This window comes from Saccoglossus kowalevskii, chromosome 13, assembly GCF_978046115.1.
Source record: "Saccoglossus kowalevskii chromosome 13, keSacKowa6.1, whole genome shotgun sequence".
NCBI classification, from domain to species: domain Eukaryota; kingdom Metazoa; phylum Hemichordata; class Enteropneusta; family Harrimaniidae; genus Saccoglossus; species Saccoglossus kowalevskii.
Window position 1 is genome coordinate 24,326,212 of NC_140653.1, and position 20,371 is coordinate 24,346,582.

General features: G+C 35.5%; 2 protein-coding genes across 2 annotated transcripts; both read right to left on the bottom strand.

Annotated features, from left to right (window-relative positions):
* Positions 1–250: 250 nt before the first annotated feature.
* Positions 251–7,218, bottom strand: LOC100374836 (uncharacterized). Its single transcript, XM_002736804.4, has 7 exons — positions 6,497–7,218; positions 4,274–4,416; positions 3,206–3,327; positions 2,771–2,953; positions 1,445–1,562; positions 1,090–1,285; positions 251–719 (listed from the first exon to the last, which is right to left on the bottom strand). The coding sequence occupies exons 1-7, from the start codon at positions 6,720–6,722 to the stop codon at positions 547–549; spliced, it is 1,161 nt and encodes a 386-aa protein (XP_002736850.1). The 5' UTR covers positions 6,723–7,218; the 3' UTR covers positions 251–546.
* Positions 7,219–7,336: 118 nt separating this feature from the next.
* Positions 7,337–19,913, bottom strand: LOC100374688 (uncharacterized). The gene is made up of 7 exons (XM_002736803.3): positions 19,615–19,913; positions 12,314–12,456; positions 11,442–11,563; positions 11,126–11,308; positions 10,087–10,204; positions 9,525–9,702; positions 7,337–8,096 (listed from the first exon to the last, which is right to left on the bottom strand). The coding sequence occupies exons 1-7, from the start codon at positions 19,817–19,819 to the stop codon at positions 7,906–7,908; spliced, it is 1,140 nt and encodes a 379-aa protein (XP_002736849.1). The 5' UTR covers positions 19,820–19,913; the 3' UTR covers positions 7,337–7,905.
* Positions 19,914–20,371: the final 458 nt, after the last annotated feature.

Genomic DNA, 20,371 nt, shown 5'->3' on the forward strand with positions numbered 1-20,371 from the left:
ATGGAGAAGTTTATTATTGATTTTATAAGAGCAAATACTAAGAAATAACATTTTAATTTACCATTCTCCCACTTTGTGGTATGTTACAATGAATGGAATTACTATTGCGATTAGTGCCAGCTTGGGTATTAAGTCACTAAATTAGCTAGATTAATTGTAGATAAGGCTACAATTGTCGTCTGTAACAATGTTCTGATGTTTTCTGTGTATGCATTTGTATTTAACATTACAATATACAAGATGTAGGAAATACTTGTAACTTATTTTTAATAGATTAATAAATGACTTTACATAAGTTCTCTTGGAGATGAGTGATACAATGTGTGTGCTATGATTGAATTATGTGTACTTGTGCATGTATATTATAATAAATTTATATTTGTGTCCCACAAAACTGAATACAGTCCTGTCAGGTTTCTAACGTCTACAAAATAACTTATAGGCATATAAAAGATGCGAAGTCCATCTTGTTTACTGTTCCATGCATTGTTTTGAGTACCAGACACTGCATGGTGTCCTTGAATGTAGATGTATATTGAAATCTGTTTATTTATCATCTTCACAAAATCTGCCAGTATAACGCCTCTGACATTTACATATCCAGTATTCTGCAACTTCACTGTCTTCGTTACGACTACACTCGCCATGACCAGAACATTGACCAGGTTGATGCACCTCCCAAAACTCTTTGTTGAGTCCATTAGGAAGAAACGGTTTAACTATGAAATAAGCGATGAGAAAAAAAAGTCAGCCCTATTTTTCAGTTCATTTTAAATTTTTGTAATACAAGTTGACACCTGATTTAAGGAGAGAGCTACATTACTGAGTGTACGAGTATATCGCGGAACAAAATGGCGGCCGTATTGTCATATGTATATAGTGACCGTTGCTATGCAATTAACTGTTCAAAATGGCGTCTGTCGAAGAATTTCTGCTGGATGTTAATATGAATATTCCTGACTGAACGTGGAAGGTTTATGCTCGCATGCAAGACTAAATGTGAGTTGTGAAACGTGCTGGGTAGTAATATGTCATCAAATTTGCGCGAATAGCATGTCCTGGTGGTTATTTGGTGTATAGTATACTCACAATCTCCTGTCCAATGCAATATTCCGCCGTTTCCTAGACGCCTTCGTCTTCCCTCTGTCATCAATACTCCTGGTGCGCCCAGGTATTCGATGTTCCATTTCCGGTCTATTGGTTGCCAGTTCTTATGAAAAAGTAGTTGAATTATTGCTTGGGCATCCCACATCCACAGCTTGCCATTCTCTGGAAATCTTGCATTCTGAAATAATCATTCTTATTGGTTCATTTTCAGTTCGTAGAGTAAATACAGAGAAATACACTTTAAGATTTCAATGAAACACAAACTCGAGCACATGTCATGCTTCTGCTGAGTCAGATCATCGATGTTTAATCGACATTCGAAATGTCGGCTTCTTACCATTTTTAACCAGAATTCCACTTCAGAGACAATTCTATGACTTCGATAATAGTCCAAATCAATAACAAACACCCCACAGTTAAAAATCGTTGCAGTTTTATTGAATGTTCTGTGGTATCTAAATTGAATGTATATAATACAAATTATTCATACGTTTTTTTTTTTTTTTTTTTTTTTTTGCAATGACGTCGTGTAAAATCAGCTTAGGCTGCTAATGTCATGGACATATGTCTGCAGTGACAAGGAACAATAGTTGTAAGTACTGCACCGGAAAAAATATTCTCCTTCAATAGCACACAACACTGAAAGGAGATCGGCAAACAACTCACGTTCGATAATCCACAAGGAAGTGACATAAGTTAATGACACTCAACCCATCAAACTAAGCACATTCCCACTCATCTGTATGTATCAGCTTGGCTTAGTAAACATATTTTGCATGGGGCTCGTTGGGAGAATTCGGTCATGCGATTTGGAATTAATATATTAATTAATGTCATAATGAGTTAGAAAATAAATATGTGATAAACTATGCAGTTTTCAGTTGTTACTGGTATCTCTGTATGCATGATTCAAAATAGTATTTTTTTCTTTGCAACAAAATACGAATCTAATTCAAACGAATCAAATTCAGCGAATCAAGAACAGATAAAATATGTTTAACTCTGGGATCATTCTTACGGTTTTTATCGGGGTCTTTGGACAATCTATGAAAAAAAAACATGAGGATAATTGTTTGAATTCGTTGGAATTGTGTACAAAATATCAAATTCCAAGATGTCCGAATATTGGTGATCGTTTCGAAATTTTTGGAATAGTGTTTGAACGCGTGTAGATTCACAGACACTCTGAAATGGGAGAATCCTCAATTTACACACCGATATTCATAACATCAAATATGTCACATAATCCCTGGGGCATAAATAAAGCTTTATAAATTGTCTCAGAGTGCACTTTAATAGAATTTGAATAACCGGTGTATCACCGTGTAATGACAGTAATTCCGAGTTCTTGCAAAATATCTATAAAAATGCCAAAAAAGTTTAGACCTATACACTAAGACCGGTCAGTAGTTGGTAAGTATGATTACGCCTAGTTATATCCGAGATCATTGGTAGTTTCAAGTAGCCATTGCTGAGTGCAATAATTTTAAAATTGAAAATTTAATTTTTTTTACATAATTATGTTAAATCGGTTATGTGAAGTTATTTTTATGTTTTCTCAAGAAAAGTGGTTTGCTATACGATTTTATGGTTATTGACTTCATTCCTTCTTTGTTTGCTTGTCTCTTGAAAAAGTTACTGCTACGTCATCTTACCCATTTACCTTTTTTGGTATAGCTTTGAAACTACATCGACCCTGAACCCTTCTTGTTCAAATCCATGATTGTTTTTCACAGCAAGAAATGGCGCTGTCAGACTACTTGCCTCTGACCACAAATCTTCTATTGGTGCATCCACTACCAAGTCCATGTCTAAATATATTGCTTTCGATACTTCTGGGAATAACCTAAATTTGATACAACTCAAAAATGTAATCAAAATATAACAAATTCAAAAATGGGACCCGTTTCATCGGCACGTGGTAAGATTTAATTTATACGGAAAGGGGCACATGGGATATGTACAAACCGACATAAACGGTAAACTATCATACAATCGTAGTACTTCGTGATTGGAATGTCAAGATGATATGCGACATGTCCTGTTACGACTAAATAGTAGGAACCATAAATCTAATTAATATATAAACAAACTTCACCTGTAAAAGTACGCCCTTGCATAATTACACGAACTTTTCAACCTTGGAATATAGTATGAATGCTCCCATAATTTTACAATATCCGGATCTAAGATTGAACTATCGAAGGTAACCATCTCTATCTGTGTGTGAAACAGGTGCATAACATACAATTGGGAAACATGGAAATCAACTTGGATAAACACGCACCAATCCTGGTATGCAATAGCTTCATGACTAGCCCGAAATAATAAGCTGGTTACGAGACTGGGTATACAAAGCAAATTGTCGCATATTTTGATGTTTTGGGCATATTCACTGTGTTTTATTTTCACGAATTTGTCATAGAAACAATGGGTTTTATTTTCACCTAGATTTAATTTAGCGGATTTTACTTATAAGCGAAAATAGCAAAATTAAAACCCTGTATTCTATAGTACACAATTCATCAATCTTTCGTTCATAGGCGTGTTATTCTAATCATCAGAATACATTGCCTCCAGCGACTCACAACACAATAATCACGTGACATTGCGGGAAAGCTTACAGCTTTGTTCATACATCTCGTGCAGCACCGTCACATCACCTTGCGTTACTTACAGAGGAATTTGCATCGATTGAGTATAAATAAGTATAACATTTTGAAGCCGATAATTAAATTAAAAAAAACAAGTGTCTAATCAACCAGTTGTCATTCATATACTTTCTCCCGGAAGATGTTCTCGTGGAAGCCGAGGGGAATGAGTTACTTAAAGCGGGAGAGTCGTCACCTGCGCATGCGTCAGATGGCCATAGCGTGTCATTTTTTTCAAACAAGCATCTGCATATGAGCCTTTGCGTTTTTAGCGTGTGTTGTTATCGTCGTTTGAGACTCAATCCCCGCACGTGCGCAGGTGACGACCCTCCCGCTTTTAAGGCCCCACCATCCCGAACTTTAGCACTCCAGCCCCAGTGTAATTATATGCCACCAGATCAATGTACATACATGCATCAGTGAATGAAGCAGGGTTAAGATTAGAGTTATGAATGTGAAAACAATATTTTATGTTATGAGGTTTTACACGACCAACGAGTACAGTGTCATATTACCATATCTGGTGGGATGTCCAAGTCATGACATTGTAGATATTGCTTCATACTCTCTATGCTTTCTCCACATACGACGAAGTGGATTCGGATTTTCTCGGGAACTCCGGTATTACGTAGCAAGGAATTGATGACCACCGGTGCACCTGGGAACAAAGATCGCATTACAGATGGTTATACCACTCTCGGTCATCTTTTCATTCTGTAAACAGCGGCGAAGGTTATTAGTAACTTTGAAGGAGAACAGTCCACTATACAGTGGATATACTTCCTTTGATCATTGTCAAATTTATAATGAGTAATGACAATTCGCCCTCAACTGAAAAGATGGCCAACCATAACTAGTTGTGATTAACGACTAATACCACGACAACCCAACGAACGAAAATGTGAAATAATTGCCCGAAATACCATACACATTTGAATGAACACAAAAAAAGTTCTACTCAGTGCTTAGTCATATTCATCACGTCTTCATTTGTTTTACAGTAGGTATTGCATTTCATTTCACATTTCAAGTGTTCTAGCTTATTCCATGAACGATATAGAGATTGCGTTGTGAAACTGTAAGCAATGCGCGCCCACTGTCGAGATGGAAAAGCTACCTCATTATGCAAATTAGAATCAGCGATGCTGTTATCTGCTAATCACTGTTTGTCGAAAAAAGTCCGAAAAACACCAATGATAATTTTGTGCAGGGATTTTTATCAGAAGAGTACCTATTTAATACATTAGCGGGTTAAAACCGCGCGATTTGATGATATCCAGATTTTGTTGAAAACCCAGTTACAAAACTTCTCTTTAAATTGTTTTTGATATTTTCAAATTATAACATATCGAATTTAACATATGTATATGAAAGTACTTTAGTTACTGTGGTCAGTGTCAGTGGCCCTGAATTTTCACTTTTATTGTTGGTAAATTAAAAAATGCGAGACACATACCGAAACTTTGTAGAACGTTGATTACTACTACGTATGCATGAATCTAAATGTTAATTAAATATTTAAATTCAATAAATTTTGAACAGGTGAGATTACCGTTAAACTATGGTTGCAAAGAAGTCGTGGTTTCCAGCGAGGGACTCATGAGTTATACGTCAACGGTCATATTAATCCTCTCACATCACCAGGGACAAGGTAAACAAATCGATGTCAGATAAAACCCAAAATTCCTGTAGTTTTTCGGAGGTGGCCCTAAACAGTTTTCATCCAACAAAAGCGAATTTATTTTTAACGAGTGCGTGTTCATAAGAAGCTGTAAAATTATAAAGTTGTTTGTATCATGATTTATATTTCAGCTTAATAGTGATTGCCATGACATCTACTGATAAAGGTTAAATTACTGATAAAGGTTAATGATGAGGCCAGATGGCAAAACTAGTTGAGATCAGCCGACACATCTCATGAGTTTGCAATTTTAAGATTATGCGGTACGGTGGTCGTAACCCAAAACTAATGATGTTTGCGATTTTAAACTTATGCGGTGTCTTTGTGGAATGTTATTGCAAGACTATTAAAACCCATAAATATAAACTGACGTTGACAATATGATAGTGGTTTTCTTAATATAGTGACGATTAATCAATTGATTATGATGTGTAAAACATAAACTTTCATGTGATTGGCTGTTTGTTTGAAGGCAAGGCCTTAAAGTCTATTATACTGTCTTGTAATTGGCTAATTGGTTGACAAGTAATAAAAAGTGATTTTAAGCTGTCTCGGGTGAAAGCTGGGGACAAGCGGAGAATCGAATGGACATGAACGGAGCTTGTGTGTGTTTTTTGTGAGTCTAGCGTGGGGAACAATCGAATCCCGGTTACCTAAGTGAAAGGTTTCCAAACATCAAAAATACCTATCACATTTACATAAAAAAATATTGTTTATCTTAATATTTGACACGCCCACACTGATTAAATGATAAACCAATCATGAAATCTGTTTATTTTGATGAATATACAAGGTCTTGCACCATTCATGAGAAAAAAGGTCAAATTCAAGCCGATGAACAATATCAAATTGAAAATATTGTACACTGTGGAAGGATTATACAACGATTATTTATGCTAAGCGTCATGGTCATGGCCTTGGCCTAATGTATTCATCAACATTTATGGTAAGCATTGTCCCTTTCACATTGCCATGGAACAACACTTGATTGCTGTGCGAAGCCCAGCTGTCACGCCATATACCGATGGCAGAGTCTGGAGTTCGTCCATATACTCACCAGCAAAATTTTTCAGATCAGTAGCCATTATAATATGTATGTTGTTATCAGGTACACGATGCTGATGAGTCTGGTAGAGTGTGGCAGAATCTGGCGAATCATTCTGTTCAGATGAAGAGTTTTTCAGGTCCATTGTAGTTTGCAGGTGGTTGTAAACACCGACATACATCATTACGGCGAACGTGGACATGTAAATACAGGTGGTTACAAGTAACTTACGGCGCATGGCGGTTTGTAGATATCAACATCCCGTTCCTAGTTGTTGTCTTTCAATCTAATCTCGCAATTCGTACTGCAGCTAACGGATGTAAATTCAAGGCGTATCACGGCCCGTTAACAAGCATGCTACACCGCGACGTACCTCCCAGTGCAATGATTGAAATCCTCGCGTTACTTTGAATCGAAAAAGACACACACAACCACTACACAGTGCGCCGTTCTGCAGGTCTGTCATATAAACAATTATTCACATTATATATAACTATACCCATCGAGATTTCAGTCTTGTACAGGCGAGAAAACGGTTCGTATTGCTGCTGATCTGTATTAACGAGTTCCGGATTCGGCAGCTGTTGCCACCGAACACCAATGCAACATGTGTGGCCATCACATAACCTTCTGTATTGCGGGACGGTGTTTAATACCATTCTACACCATTCAGACGATCAGTATTAATGTCATTTTGTTACTCATCTGATTATATAATGTAATAGAGAAATAGTATTTGCTCTGTATTTTACACTTAACAGAGAATATTTCGGATTGAGTCACATCCTGGCTATTTAGGTAAATCAGTGTCACCACGTGGTACAGTTGTGGGTTTGATTAAAACGATTAGCATAATAAAAGACTCACTATTTTTTATTCATTCATACTAATTTAAAATAAATTCTACATTTTATTAAATAATAACTGGTACACCACGCTTTTTTGAAATTTTACCAGTAAAAAACCACAGTTGACGTGCAACACGCATTTGTAGTTTACGGATGTTGTATACGTGGACAAATATCGAACACGACGTGGAAAGACAGTTGTGGCGCTTCAGTGTAAACACGCTATGATGTATATAAATTATTTTTGTGAAAATGTTCAACTAAAAAACGAATACAATTGGTGGAAAACATATTATACAATTACTACATTAGAAATTACGTTCTTTAATCAAGTGTATCGTGGATCTAAGAGCGCACGGGGGGGGGGGGGGCTGACCAACCACAATATAATCTATATAATTATATCTAAGACCGGTCTTACAGCATTACTTAAATATCCAACCCACGTAATAAAAATGAAACCCGAAAACCCTCCCTTATTTCCAATGTTGCAATAAGAAAATTCGTGGTTTCGTTGGAAATACTATAGTCGACATTTTCAGGATTTATTAAGGAATATACATGTACATTATTTCACGATTTTGTTTGTGGTCTAATACCAATTTTGTATTGACATTGTGTCCCAGTTCTTCCATTTTCACAGGCACACTTCCAAGCTTTGTCCTCGCGAAACGTTTCTATGCACCGTCCTTTCATTGAACATTCTAATGGCAAATATCTTTCCCAGTATGCTCTGTTTGCGCCGTCTTCTAGCCAAGGCTTGTCTTGAAAAGAGAAATGTAGGTATGGTTATGACAGATAGCATCTTGAATAACATTTTCAATAATGAGTGTGCCCAAATATTTTAATTTGAATTCAAAACCTCAGTGTTGTTCCGTTATATTGCATGTTCTAAGCAGCGTTGAGTGCAATCTGTCGTGTTTTGCATGCACGCATGCGCATACTTCACTTGGTTATGTATCGTCTGCTACATTACAATAATAAAATTATAGCATAGGATTTGACATGGAGTCTCGCGCAGCAGACGACACCCATTCAATGAATACTTTGCGTGGGGACATTGATGCACAAGCAGGCAAGCTTTTATTTTACTGAGATGATGATCATGGAGCTATCATGATTTATATTTCAGTCAGTTTGACAGTGGTTGCCATGACATATACTGATAAAGGTTAATGACAAGACCAGATGGCGAGCTGGTCGAAATCAACCAAAAACATCTTATGACTCTGCAGTTTTTAAGATACAATACAGTAGCTGTAATTCTAAACCAATTTTGTTTGCGATTTTAACTAAGGTGGTATCTTTGTGGAATGTTAGTGCGAGACTATTACCCCATCAATATTAGTTAGTGTTGACAATATATAGAAGTGTTTTTTCTAGACAGCTTGACAAGTTATTAATTGATTATGATGTGTAAAACTTTCATGTGATTGGTTGTTTGTTTGAAGGCAATGCCTTGGAGTCTCTTATACTGATTGTAATTGGTTAAGGAGTGACAAGAAATAAAGAGTGATTTAATGCTGTCTCGGGTGAAAACCAGGGACTAGGCAGAGAATCGTTTGGGAACATGAACGAAGCTTGTGTGTGTTTTTGTCAGCCTAGCGTGGAAACGACCGAATCCCGGTTACCTAAGTGAAAGGTTGTTAACCATCAAAAATACCTATCACAGAGCACCATTAATCATTGCATGAATATATTTACAAGTTGCTGAGTTTACATCTCTTTGTTGAAGATTTACCGCCATTATGTCAGCGTACCCAAAGTCGCTATACGACGATGATGCATACAATACTCTTTGAAAAAAAATAGTTTCTTCAGTATCTTCTATTTTTTATAGAGGGTTTACTTCTAATTTCTGAATTGAAATGACGGTAACAGGACGTATTGATCGAAATTCGCGACACGGTCGAGACGAGGGGGCATGGAAATCAGGATTTTGAAGTTCTCTTTAAAGTTCTACCTAACAAGCCTGGGACAATTTCTATCGATATCGCTCGTACAAATATCTGCTCAGCTGAGATCTCCGTTAAAGGGATCAATTTACCCTAAACTGAAAAGCGTTGGTGCAATAACTTCATGTACTTCAATAAGCGACTTCACCGCGTCGTCCACGTCCAGGTATGTAATATAATATTTAGTAACATAATGTTTAGACACATTAGTAATAACATAATTAATATTATACTCACGTGTTCCAACCCAGTGCAATACCCCTGCTGTTTTTGCGATGTCTTCATCGATAGGTTTTCGTAGCCCCACAGCCTTCACGTTCCATTTTTCGTCCATAGTTTGCCACAGACCATGATAGATTATTTGCATAATTGATTGACTTTCATAACGATAAAGTGGTGGGTCCGACATGTCGTTCTATAGCAAAAGTAAAACCAGAGAGAGAAAATGGCGTAACCTAGTATGGACACAAAACCACTAGTAAAATTACCATAGGCGACAGCGTTAATGTTTGGTGTAATTGCGTAATTGTAATTGATAAGACCGTGATACTTCCTAGCAGTCCCGGGGAGAGACCTACTGTCGACACAATGAACCGACTCTCTTGATTCATATGTTATTATAAATATACATTAATTTCAAACTGAATTGGCTGATAGAATAACATTAGGACATTTTCGAATAACGTTATTGCGCATTGCACATATTGAGTGATTGGTTGGTATTAGGTAATATGTGGGTTGTATCGGCAGCACAATCTTGATAATATGTCACGGTGTTTACGAATATCATATAACCAACCTCTTTAAGCCAGAATTCGACGTCGTCAATAAGATTATATTTTCTATAAAACTCTAAATCAAGGACGAACACTCCGCCATTGAAGAGTGAAGCCGAAGAGTTGAACATTCGCCCATATCTGTGGAATAACATATAAACGACAGTTTTAATCCTGCTAGAATTGTGGCTATAATAAATAGCTGACCACTCGTTTTATTGATTGGGACGGAGCCATGTGACAGGTATCTCAGTGACAATTATGCTAAATATGTGATAGTGTGTAATTTTTTGCCTTGTCGCAGGTATGCCAGTGGCATTTTGCCATTTAGTAGGTATGCCGATGACACTTTGCAATTTAGTGGGTATTCCAGTGACATTTTGCCATTTGGCGGGTATCTCAGTGACATTATATTTTAACATTTCACAGTTATCTCAGAGAATGTTTTACCATTTCGCAGTTATATCGTCTCATCTTGTCATGCGACGTGTGTCCCAGGGACATTTTGACATTTGGTGGGATTCCAGTGACATTTTACCATCTAGCAAGTAACTAAGTGACGTATCAACCATGTTATAACTATTTGTTTCACGATATAATATTCCCGGAATTTGAATTCCGTTTGTTACAGAACATTCGTTACTAGAATAACCTATTAACAGAAGGCTAATCGCCCTCGATGCCAACAGTGCTTTGACACATGAAACACAAGAACTAGGCAACATAAATTAGAACATATCGTAGACATTTTTAATAATTTCATAGTCTGACCATAGTCTCTGCTCTAATGTTTTGTGAAAGGTTTTTTGTTAGTAGGCAAGTGACTATGAACAAAATATGCTTGTATGTTTTGGCTATGGCGGGGTTATACGAAGAGTTATTAATGATGTAACATGTGTTACGTGAAATAAAATTATGACAGATTGACTGTAAACACAGCAAGAACACATGGAAGCAGAACTGTATGCGATATCACTGTTTATTTTGTCTGCACCTGCTGTCTGTAAACATTTTTGTATACTATTTATGTACAACTTAACATTTTGGAATGTAACATAATACCTGCTTTGGAACATGTCAGTCACTTTATCCACTTGGAAATGATCTCTGTTGTAATCTAGCTGGTTTTTAACTGCTAGAAGAGGAGCCGGCTTCCTCATTGCTTCCGACCACAATTCCTCTATGGGCCTGTTCACAACTGCGTCAATGTCCAAGTAAATAGCTCTGTTCACGTCCGGGAAGAGTCTAGTAGAAAACAGAAACAATGTCGTTATTGAAAAAAAAAGTTTTATATAACGATACACATATGCGATTTATTGATTTATATACAGTACTACAGTCGTGAGTTACATATGATACCCCTTAACAATTTTATTACCTGTAAAAATAGTTCCGGGCATAGTTACAAGTGCTTCTGAGACGATTTGTAAAAAATGAATCATCCCAAATTTTTGCCATTTCCGGATCGATATACGTCTCGTCGAAACGAACTATTTTGATCTGCAATCAAGGATTAGAAAGTCAGTGTACACGAAATGTTAGGCCTATGTGTGAATTTGCCGGTAGTGTAATTATCGGCGTATCTTGTTATATAGGCCGTCGCACTGTTACGTAATATGTTTACATTTCTGCCAACCAGCATGTACATGTGTGATAACAAATGTCACTCATTGATTAGCACAGGCTCGCAATCTGCTGTGACAACATTGACTATAAGTTGTTTTATTAACAAAAACACGTACATGAATTTTCAATAACGGAAGCAGCGAACAACGCCTTTATTTTATCTTTGGAGCGAACGACCGGTTCTTGCCAACCATTCACTGCGTACGCACGCACGCACATGCACGCACGCACGCAAGCAATACATAAACAATTGCGACGGCCTATACTGCTTATATTGATGAAATTTCTCAAATGACGGCACACTATTTTGTTGCTATCATTGATATTTTTTTATTATTTGTATTCTACAGCAAGATGTTTTATAGAGCATAGCAACATACGTACATCAAATCCATTGTTGACCTATACATACAAATTGGCGCAATCAATGTAAACTTGTCTACAACTTTTTTTTTTCTGCATTTTATCTATATTATCATGGTACCCTGAATTCGCAGGATAACAGGTTTTTAGATTCTACCATAAATTGCACTGTAGTGAAATTACGTGTACTGTCCGCTGCTTCCAAATAATACACCCAATCCTACATAATAATTAATTAAATGAGCTGAGATATCTATTTACTTGTTTTTCGTCCACTTTGATACCATAGCAACCCAGGTACTGCTTCATAACAATTTCTGGTGCATCACACATTACTATATGTATCATGATATCGTCAGGGCTTTTCGAGGTTTTCAGAATTGAGTTGATTAAAGCAGGTGCTCCTTTAGAAGATAAAAATAAGTACATATATATTTTCACAGATATGTAATATATTGTCGGGAAGTGAATGGCTGTTGGTGGTTCAGCCCACAGTCAGCTGGCGCACACGTGATAATAAAATAAATACGATATTTACTATATAGGGGCCGCCATCTTGAATGCAGCATAAAACTATATAGTAAATATCGCATTTATTTTATTATCACGTGTGCGCCGGCTGACTGTGGTTCAGCTTTGTTTTTGTTTTTGTTCACCAATGTTCTTTTATTTGTTTAGATCAATATTTAATATCATGATAGTTATACAAGTAAGGCAGTAACAATGATTAAAACATGTTTTGTAAGGCTACATTGATTACTTAGAGATAAGTTCAAAATAACATCTGATTAATATTTTTGAAAGCATTGCATTGCTATGATTTCAATCTTGTGTTACATATATTTGATATGAGTAAGGTATAGGGGCTAGTATTTTACATTGTTTCGCATTATGCAATAATGTGTTTCTTGACCTGGTCATCATTGGTTAGATACAATGTACCTTATTGTTACACATGTGAAAATGAAGTTCATTGATACAACAGTCATTAGTACTGTGATTGTTGTTGACAGAATAGATCTAATGTAGCTGAGCACTGTAGAATTTAAACTAGTAAGCTATGACCCAATATAATTGATAAGCAGTGTTGAAAAATGTTGCGCCCGCTGTCGACGGCCTACCACACAAATTGTATTATGTTAACTGGTAGCTTTGTCATTGCAGTTGAATATATTGCTGTGAAACGTGATGATCAATACTATGGGGAAAGGTGCGAGTGACAAAAGTGTGACATAAACATAAACACACGTGTTTATTTAGTGAACGGACAGTAGTAAACTTGTATTAGTACTGCACCGCTTCATTTACATCCACCAAGGAGATTATGTTTCCGGTAGCTTCCTGTCTGACTGACTGACATTACGGAAACAGTTATTAACGGATTTCTCTGATTTTGTTCACCAAAGGTGTGTCGTCGCCCAGGGAAACCCCATTTAAATTTGGTGGTGATCACCGTCTGAATCCCGAAAATCCCATTTTCCACAATTGGAACTAGTGCAATTGTGTATGTGTATATAACTCCATTACGAATGCGATATCAAAATTTAATTCGGATCTTGGCAAACTTCTTGATACTATGAAGAAGAACAGAAACAAATGAGGGGGGTGTCAGGCAATTTTCAAACACTGTAGTGTAAAAATGGCAGATTTTCAAGCAACGTAAGATACATGCATGCAACTTGCACCAAATTCTATCCAAAACTCCGAATCATAGATCTGCGTGTATATATCCTGAAATCGGTCACCTATTTTGACCATTGCATAAAACACTTTCAAAAGCGAAAGTGTATATTAACTATTCGTTGGAAATATTTCCTATTCTAACCATAGACACACCGCTATTATTTGCTTGACTGCATGTGCTTCAAATAGAGCAATATCACAATCAATATAATAGGGTTGTCTGATCAAAATTAACAATCAGTCACCACTTTTGAATTCTGAAAATAACATAGTATATCACACAGGTGCCTGTAAATCTGACCATTCACAATGGTGCATTCGAACATGGGATATCACAGTATAATATAATAACATGTACATAACACGTGTAAACCAAATGTATTTAAATCATTTGGTTAATAATAACACAGAGACAAAAACATGACAAATTAATTATTTTAATTTTTAAAACATGTGGTAGCAGTTTTTGTGCTATTTATTTCAGAACAATTTTGATGTTTTCATTTCAGACTAAACAGTTACGTTGACTTTGTCAACTGTATTGACAAACGGGGACTGTCATTCATACAAAAAGAGAGAGGTTTCCTGATTGGGAGATATTCTCCTGATTTGTTCACAGCTAGAACATTTAGTGTCACAAATCATTGCAATGAATACTGATAACCATTTCCGAAGATACGTCGTTCGAGGTGGCGAGACTGGCGCACAACCTAACATTTATTGCCACTATACAATGGCCACAATCTTAGCCACAGTGTGTTTTTATCTGTCTGCTACGACTTTTCGAAAGACTAGTCGTTAAGGAAGTTCTGCATGATATAACCTACTTGATGGTCTTTATGAATGTTAAACTGCATCTACTTGTTGACCACACCGGCTGAGGAGACTCCAAAAAAGTACTAAAACCTTCAAGGCATGCTGAATACATGTACGATGACTACCTTGGTACAATGGATACAGTGTCAGTAAACAGTAAAGCTGATAATGCAAGTACAGTACAAGATAAGAAATGTCTCAATGATAGACATCCCAGCGTACCAAACTCTATATACTGACCATAAATTGGATGGAAGAATAAAAAAATGGCAGACCCTTACTCCAAACTGATAAATGGGAATGAGAATTTGAAAATAAGTAACAAAACCTTCACATGATGAAAGATGAACACGAGACACATACAGAGGAAAAGCAGCAATCATTCAATACCAGGTAAAACACAAAGGGACTGACTAGGCAATGCAGTACTATAATAGTACTTGTGGGTGATTTACTAATAAAACATATTCATGTTGTAAATCTGACAAAATACGTGCTTGATGCAGCACAGCAAATAAATACCTGCTCAATGAAACGTGTTGATATACTCATATTACATGTTGGAAGCAATGATATAGATAACAGCAAATAGAGTGAGGATGTCATTAAAGATATCATGAAATTAGCCCATCAAAGTTAAATCAAGAGTGAATACTTCTAGTATAGTCATTATATCAAGTATACTACCTAGAATTAAATCACAAGTGGCACAAAGAAATATTATCACAGTGACAATAACCATCTCAATTGTATTGGTGCTATGGTATTAGCAGCTAACATAATTAATGTTATTAAAGATAACCCAATAATTAGAAACAACAATCTATGAGAAAGACCAAGATCACAATTGGAAAGACAGAATGTATCAAATAATGATTTGAATGTTTGTAAAAACAAACGTGATTACTGAACAAGCAACAAGGAAATATTAATGCTGAAAATGCATCTACTGAAAGCACAAATTACAACAGAGATAGCGACAACAATAACCATGCCACAGCTGAGAATTCATCAATGTATCATATATCTATGGCAAACTGTTATCAACAAAGAACGTATTCACCATGTATTTTTTTCAGCAGTGCACACACATGTGCATTGGATGTCAGCTGTACCTAATTATCTTCCTTCCCAACCATATATTACATAGGGTTAATCTATGAACATATTCAAGCAATTAAAAACTGCTTTTTGAAATCAACATGGCTTAAATTCTATTATAGATGATAGTGACTACATTGAGTTTGTTAAAAACATGATAGTCGGTGAGTTAGTGTACCAGAGGGCTATTTGTACTTTAGAATGCTAGGAAATATTTTGGTGGTATAATTATTATGTTCAAGTCTATATTAAGTAAAGGCCTAACAAAAATCATAAGTCCGTATGGATGAAAATTGATAAATATTTGTTTGGCTTAAACAAAGATCTCTTTTTATGTAGGCTATATATCCCACCATCTCAGGTGAAAATATGTTTGATATTTTCCCTGAAGAATCCCTGCATTTTGCAAATCAAGGGAATGTATGCATACTTGGAGACTTAAATTCAACAACTGTTGAACAATTTGTTACAATATGAGCATTAGAGATCCAAGTCCCGTACATTCAGGTGAACAGTGATAAAAACAATCAATAAACTTCGAAGGTAATAAATAAATGCAATAATTATGTAATCTTTATCTTACTACAGACATAATTGCTAAAGATCGAATAGTAGGTGACCTGAAAGGCAAAGTGACATGTTATCAATATAATGGCGTCAGCCAGGTTGAGTATTTGATTGTACAAAAATAATTCTATTTTTCGGTTAGATATTTTAGAGTTAATAATCAAACCTTTCATCAGATCATTGTGCTTTGTCTTTAGCTATTAATGTAATTATAATAATGAGTTCTGATGATCCCTTACAAAAAATACATTTTGGGATATTTCATCAAAGTCCAAATTTATGTCACAGATCAGTTCCATTGAGTTAACCGAAAAAAAATGACACTCAGAACATGGTAACATAATCTATTCAGCAGTAGACAGGGTGCTGAAATTTATTACAATCAATAATAGAAAATCAGATAAGAGTAAAAAATCTAAATAAGACCAAAACAGAAATGATTTAGGTTGTGTTAGAAACAACCTAAAAGACATTTCAAAGAAAGTAAACAAATTTCCTTCTTAAAATGCTGCGCCAAGGGCTAAATAAATAATACAGAATGGTAATTAAACAAAAGAAAAAAAAATCGATTAAAGAAAAACTATTGAAAACTTTTGACAAATTTAAAAGGCAATAATCCAGCATGTTTTTGGAATGCATTTAACAAAATGAAGGAATTTAACACAATCACTATCAGTCCGCTCATCATAACGGATTGAAAATTGTTTCAATATAAATTCAAATGCTATTAATTAGAATTCAGCCACTGATCAAGCGGCAAAAGAAACAATCAATGAATATGTTATTATATCAATTGCTAATGCTTATCTTGACTCATCAGTGTACAGTGAACAAGAAATAAATAGTGTTCATAGGAAAATCATTGATAAATAAAATTCAGCGAAGCAAGTAAATCTCGTCTATATGCTTGATTTGTTTATCTGCGCGAAATTTTTGATAGTGTTTGGCGAGATAACATGCTATACAAATTCCTGAAGTCTGGAGTAACAGAAAACGTGTTCCACTTGATAAGATTCTGTATTCTGTAACCAATTGTGAAATCAAAACTGCTCATGGTTGCACCAATTCATTCTCGTCATCTTGTGGAGTGAAACAAGGGTGCAATTTATAGTCCCCTTTTATTCAACATATGTATCAACGATCTTTTCGTTCCAGATTAGAGAATGTTATTTTGGTGATATTGTTGAATTCAAGTAATGGGCTTCAAAATAGTCAACATATCTTATAATACAAAAAAAACATAGTAGAGACAACTTATTGATGGGGATTTTTATTTGAAGAACAATTAAATTCAGGTTGTTAATTCATATAATCATCTTGTAATTGTCTTTCAAAGTAGTGGCCAATTTCAAACTAGCAATAGAAAATTTAGTGATCAAGGCACAACGGGCAATAGGTGTTCACAAACAGACATTCAATTTACTTCAACCATACTGCAACAAGGACTGAACTTGGACGATACCCACTTATCATTGATATTTGCAGCCAGATAATTAGGTACCATGACAGATTTCAATAATGAGTGCCTACAGCAATACAAGTAAAACTACATGCAATACATAGGCAATACAATTTAGACTTGAACTACATAAAATTACTGAAACCATTAAGAGCCATCATAATGACAGTTTTGAGAATAAACTGAAGCAACAATTTATGAAAGATTTATGGCCACCCAGTTTACATAAAAAAGAAAATAATAAACTATGTACATATAACAATTTCCAATACTCTTTGAAACCATATTTAGACTATGTACATAATGTTGAACACAGAATTGCCATCACTAAGTTCAGAATTTCTGCACATAAACTATCAATAGAGAAATTAAGATATTTACAATTACAATCAGAGAAAAGGTTATGCATGCTATGTGATGATCTAGCTGTTGGCAATGAGATGCATGCTCACTTAGATTGCAAGAACCAAGAGATGGAAACTGATAGGTGCCAATTTTTGGGAAGAATCTCAATGCACAATGAACAATTTGAGAATTTGCCTAAGCAGATTATGTTTAAGAAACAGCTGAATTCAAAAGATAGTTTCAGTCTTGGAGTCTTTATTTATAAAATCTTAGAAATGTATGCTACATGTATTGTTAAATGTTTTCTTGTTTTATTTATTATTGTTGTCTGTGACAGTGTTTGCTTTTTTGTTCGAGTGGCCACAGTGCGTGTATACGTTCAACAGTGTGAGATATACTAGCATGTCTTATAATAAACCCTTCGTAAAACATAAAACGTAAATTTTGAACATAATATAAACTAGACTACGCACATATACTTTATTGGAAGTTTAAAGTTAACTCTGACCTTTGTTTCAACATGTGTGGCATGATGATATATATTAACCACAGCTGTTGGCGTCTAAAATCTCTTGTACATTGAATACACGCACTGGCAACACATACACATGACAAAGCAAGTGATAACAATTAAAGTACAAATGTAAATTATTATCAGTATGGAGGGGCGAACCAATATTTGTACTGGACTGACTTGTCTAGAAAATAAAGAAGACCAAATAATCGACGTATATCGATTTATCAGCATACAGCTCACTTTGGTGGTGAAGTGGATATTATTATTTAGCACGTCTACAGATATGTTCTACTAGAAACCCCGGTATGATTAATGTAACACCCGTACAATTATTGGCCCAAGCCAGCACGATTAATGGTCCACCTAAGTGCGATTAATAGACCATCCAGCACATTTATTTTTCCACTTCTTATTAATCATATTAACGGCTGGAATACTACACAACACGCACAATATAATATCACAATATCGTACAGACAATATCATATCATTGGAAACCATTCCGTTTACATATCCTTCATGTGTCTATTTAGCATAATTGTGAAATAAATCTGCAGTGAAAACTGCACCAAGTGTTACAGAACACAGATCCAGTCACTAGTAACTTTACCCCCCCCCCCCACAATACATTGAAATGCAATACAGTATCCAGTAACGAGGTCAAAATCATATTTATACCAGTATATGGATGGGAAATACAACAAGCTTTCAATCACTTAAAACAACCGCTTATGATGCCAACGGATGATATATTTTGCTAAATACACCTAGACAGATATGATGTTAGCACGTTTATAAATATTTTACTTTTTTAAAAATCTTTTTGTATGTTAGGATTATATTATTACGTGAAACTATTTTCTCTTTTCCGGGCCCTGGGTGATACAATTCTACTACGCCGGGTTTAGAATAATAGTATTAAATCACCACGGTTACCAGATATGTGCATATACAATTATTGGGGTAAGTATTCAGGGCTATTCACTTCGCATATAGTCCCAATCATAACAATTACGCAGATAATTCCAATTACAAAACAGTATACGTTTAACTACATGTGCATGTGTTACCTACCTTTGATATGTCCGCTATCTGTAGCAGTTATGATGTTAATCCGATCTTGTAGGCTACCCACGTTACCTACCCCGTCCATTTCACGGATCGGCACTATTTCGTAACCTAGTTTCGTTAACAACATGAAACTAGTCACAATAAATCCGTAGAACGCAATAAACATGATGACCCCTTTAACAGTCTGGCGAAGCCGTAATTTGGCCATCGTTAGAATAAATAGTGTTTAAAATAACATAGAACTAATAGTTCGGCGATAGGAACACAGTATACTAATATAGCTTACATTGTCGCCGTCATCTGACCCCGAGTACGTGGTCCGTCATCTAAATTGTACTAGCTTATATTAAATATGCTACCATGCGCATAATCCAAGCTACAGCTGCACTTCTGTACAAGGAGAGTATCAATTGAGGCTGTATATTCATATTATCGTTTATTCTGCTTGTTTATATGTGAATCCAGCCGGTTTAGAAATACTGGAGCGTTTTAATTATTGAATATAATTGAAATTATTACATAATTGTACTATTAAAAAATGTGTCAAACAAAACGCAACCAATTATTATAAATAATCGAATCATGCATGAATGTTTTTTTCTGTTGTTACATACTATAACTGTGTATATAGACGACTAACAGTTAATCCTACACACCATAAATAGTGTCTGTGTAATTCTGAATAATCAATGAGTAACCTAATTAAATAGACGTAAAGGTCGGCGTGTGATTATTGATATGTGTCTAGTTGATAGATGTG